The following is a 4,198-nucleotide window of genomic DNA, read 5'->3' as shown; positions in this document are numbered from 1 at the left end:
TGGAAATTACTGAAAGGAGAGATCCAACGTTACGGGCCAAACGATGAAATCGTTGCCATCAACTCCAAACTAGGATGGACGTTTCAGGGTCCGATTACCGAACGTTCGCTGATCGCAAGGCAGGCCTGCAACTATGTATCTGTGCTTCGTGTGAGTACACTTTCTGAGGACCTGCGCTGTGACCAGCTTTTAGAACGATTTGCAACCTGGAAGGAGTTGGAATCGTCCACGAAGATGAATCTCCGTCAGCCGAAGGTCATGCCGTTCTCGAGGAGTTCGAGAAAACACTGAAGATGAGGGATGGCAGGTACGAGGTTCAGCTTCCGTGGAAACGGACAGATTCACTGTTGAACGACAACTTCGAGATAGCTAAAACTAGGCTGAAGAAACTTGTGTTCCGACTGAACAGGGACAGACATTTGATCGAAGAGTACGACAAAGTTATACGTGGATATCTTCTCAGTGGATACGCAGAAGAAATTCCCGTATCCAACCAAGAACAGAACACTCGGGTTTTCTACATGCCACACAGAGAAGTTGTCCGCGAAGCATCTACAACAACCAAGTTGCGTGTAGTGTTCGACGCGTCGTCGCATGGTCCTGGAAGTACATCTTTAAATGACCACCTGGAAACTGGACCAAAGCTTCAAGCGGACATGCAGGATATTCTAATCAGGTTTAGGATGCATCAGATCGCTATGATAGCGGATATCGAGAAAGCTTTCCTCCAGATCATGGTCCACGAGAGAGATCGTGATGCGCTACGATATCTTTGGTACCGCGACGTGCCCTTTCGTGAGATGACGTCTAACGAGCTCTGCGTTCTCAGGATGAGTCGGGTTCCCTTCGGAACGACCGCGAGTCCTTTCCTCCTGGCTGCAACGCTGCATCACCACTTTCGTCACATCACTGACGATCTAAGGGACACCGCAAGCGACTTGTTATCCTCATTTTACGTGGACGACTTGGTAACAGGAGCTGATAACGTTGAACAAGCCACGAGGATGCATCGTCAGGCTTTGGCAGTCATTGAACAGGCTGGAATGCGCCTCAGAAAATGGGCATCGAATGAACCTCAGTTAAAGTCTGTGTTCAAAAAGTGTGAGACTGACGAGTCGATACATCAAAAGGTACTTGGAGTTCCCTGGAATACTGAAACTGACAGCTTGATGCCTAATTTAGAAGCCGTGAAAACGTTTGTGGCAACTTCACCAGTAACCAAAAGGAACATACTCCAAGGCACCGCAAGACTGTTTGACCCTTTGGGATTCCTCAATCCATTTACGTTCAGGGCCCGATCCATGTTTCAAGACCTATGGAAGAAAAAGGTTGGATGGGACGAAGATATCCCATGTGATGCTCAGCAGAAGTGGATCGAATGGTGTAATGAACTATCTACATTATCAGCACTAGAGATTCCCCGTTGCGTCGTTCCAGCGAATGCATCTGCGTTTCAAATGCATATATTTTGTGATGCCAGTCCTCTTGGTTACGGGGCAGTGGCTTACCTGAGAACCGCAAACACAAAGGGCGAGATTTCAACGCATTTAATACTCTCAAAAACTCGTCTAGCACCTATCAAGCAGCTCTCTCTTCCAAGACTAGAGCTTATGGGAATGCTTATCGGAGCGAGAATGCTCACTTACCTGCAAAGGACACTGTATAAATTCCAGTTCGACTATTTTATGTGGACCGACTCCATGATCGCATTGTGGTGGATACGACGCCGGCCAACCGAATGGAAAGTGCTCGTCAGCAATCGAGTAAAAGAAATCCAACGTCTCACTGAAATATCGCATTGGGCACACTGCCCTGGGACCGAAAACCCAGCCGACCACTTGACAAGAGGCATTACTGCGCTAAAACTGATTAGCAGTCAAAGCTGGTGGCATGGGCCTAAGTGGCTAGCCGGAGACTGCGGGTGCTGGCCGAACGATTTCGTCGAACTGGATCCACGAACGGATGAGGAACGCCTACAATGTCAGGCGTTACTGCAAGTGGCGTTGCAACAATGGTCGCCACTTCTTGATTTGGATGCGTTCGGCAAGTATTCACGTGTTTTGCGAACGACTGCCTGGATTCTTCGATTCATTACAAATTGCCGGCATCATGAAGAACGGCTCACGGGTCCCTTGTCTGCAGACGAACTACTTCATGCGGAAACGTACTGGGTACGTACATCGCAGGCCGCAACGTATCCAGATGAGGTTTATGCACTGACGGAGAAGCTGGAATTTCCCAAGAACTCGAAGATCGCAAATTTGCAGCCATTTCTGGATGCAACTGGTGTTCTCCGGCTTAAGGGTCGGCTTCACTATGCGGATGAAGTAGAACAAGTCAAACATCCCATCATCATTTCGAAGGAGCACCGCCTGGCACACCTTATAGCGTCTGCTTCACACCACCGCACACTACACGGAGGACTCCAGGACACCATGAACGACCTTAGGGAGAAATGGTGGATTCCCCATGCTAGACAATTTGTGAAGACTGTGATCTTCCGCTGCACAACGTGCAAACGCTTCCGACTTCAGCCAGCGAGAGCACCTACTGCTCCGTTACCTGCAGAGCGAGTAACCCCCATTCTTCCGTTTGAAGTGGCAGGAGTAGATTTTGTCGGCCCAGTTTTTGTAAAAACCGATGACGGATCAAAGAGATCTTATATCTCATTGTTTACTTGTGCCGTTACCAGAGCGGTACATTTCGAACTAATCAGCAACCTCGGAGCCAACGCATTTCTTCTTGCATTCAGGAGATTTGTGTCCCGTCGTGGAATACCCTCGGTGATGTACTCAGATAACGCCTTAACATTTAAGAGGGCCGCGAAAGATATCCAGAAGTTAGGGAGTCTAATACGGCAAGACGACGTGCAGAATTATATGGCCACAACTATGATCAGCTGGAGGTTCATGCCGGAAAGAGCACCGTGGTGGGGCGGGTTTTGGGAGAGACTCGTTCGGACCCTTAAACATGCTCTACGAAGAGTCATCGGAAAGCAGTCGTTGACGATCGAAGAAATGGAAACGGTGCTAGCCGAAGCCGAAGCAGCAGTAAACTCACGGCCCATCACGTACATGCATTCCTCACCCAACGAGCGTACTGCTCTGACGCCAGCGCACCTCCTAGTTGGAAAACGCTTGATTGCCTTGCCATCTTCGAAACAACCAGACCTAACCAGATCAACTACAGAAGCGCTTTCGCGAAGGTGGGTGCACCAGCAAAGATAGCGGACCCACTTTTGGAAGCGTTGGCACAAGGACTATCTGTGGGAGTTGCGATCGGCCCAGGTATCACGTACCACGCCTTCTCATTCCATGAAGAAGGCGATCTTGTACTCGTTCATGAAGAACGAACACCGAGGCAAGTTTGGAAAACAGCACGGATTGTGAAGTTTCATCGAGGAAGAGATGGAGAGAACAGGTCATGTTCCATCAAGCTGCCATCAGGCAACATCACAAGACGACCTGTACAGCAGCTGTACCCATTCGAGGATCATCTCCAATGTGCTAGTGACGCCCATTCCGGGGGGGAGGATGTTGCGGAATGAGACCTGCAGCGCGAACCGTTCTTGATTAGATTTTCATGTACTGAAAGACGACGAGGTTGTTTGGACCTTTCAAGAGTGTTGCTTTGCTTTTTTAGTGTTGTAACTCGTGAACGACGAGGAAGAGAAACTGATTTTGGAATTTTGGAAAGTCTGGTTCGAGTCCTTTTCTCTAGCTCATCGAATGTCCTGCGTCACTCTGATCGAAAACGAAATCCGGTTAGTAGCTATCCATCTGACCATAACAGCATAGGACAAAACCACATGCACTACAGCTACAACCACAAGCAAGTACTGCTGTGCCCCCAACCCTTTGAGTGATAAAGCATGGGAGTTGCTTCGTTTTGGTCATATAGATAGAGACATAAAGTCTCCTGGCTTTGAGCAAAAAGAGTGAAAACCGAGATGAAAACAGTGCATATTTTCTACGTCTTGCATACCTCCAACAAGGTTTGTAGCGTCCGTTAGAATGAAAATTGTATTTTGTTCGATTAGTTTAAGTCACGAAGATGATTTTATGATGGTTCAATGATAGATTATTTCCCTCTGTTGTTGTTTACGTGGCGCCGCTTAAAGTGTTCCTCTGTTCTTCAGCGTTAAGCCTGTGCTATTCACAGTATTAGATTGTAATGTTTCTTGTTTTGATAGTTTGTT

At 48.0% G+C, this 4,198-nt stretch overlaps 1 protein-coding gene across 1 annotated transcript; it reads left to right on the top strand.

Moving 5' to 3' along the window:
• Nucleotides 1-293: 293 nt before the first annotated feature.
• Nucleotides 294-3,227, top strand: LOC135385970 (uncharacterized). Its single transcript, XM_064615630.1, has one exon. It carries the CDS (start codon nt 294-296, stop codon nt 3,225-3,227), a length of 2,934 nt encoding a protein of 977 aa, XP_064471700.1.
• The last annotated feature ends 971 nt before the right edge of the window (nt 3,228-4,198 follow it).

This window comes from Ornithodoros turicata, chromosome 1 (genome assembly GCF_037126465.1).
Source record: "Ornithodoros turicata isolate Travis chromosome 1, ASM3712646v1, whole genome shotgun sequence".
Taxonomy (NCBI): domain Eukaryota; kingdom Metazoa; phylum Arthropoda; class Arachnida; order Ixodida; family Argasidae; genus Ornithodoros; species Ornithodoros turicata.
Note: the sequence above shows the minus strand (reverse complement) of the source record. Positions and strands in the feature narration are given on the sequence as shown.

Coding starts and splice junctions, on each gene's coding strand:
- LOC135385970 (XM_064615630.1), top strand. CDS start 294: ATGAGGGATGGCAGGTACGAGGTTCAGCTTCCGTGGAAACGGACAGAT.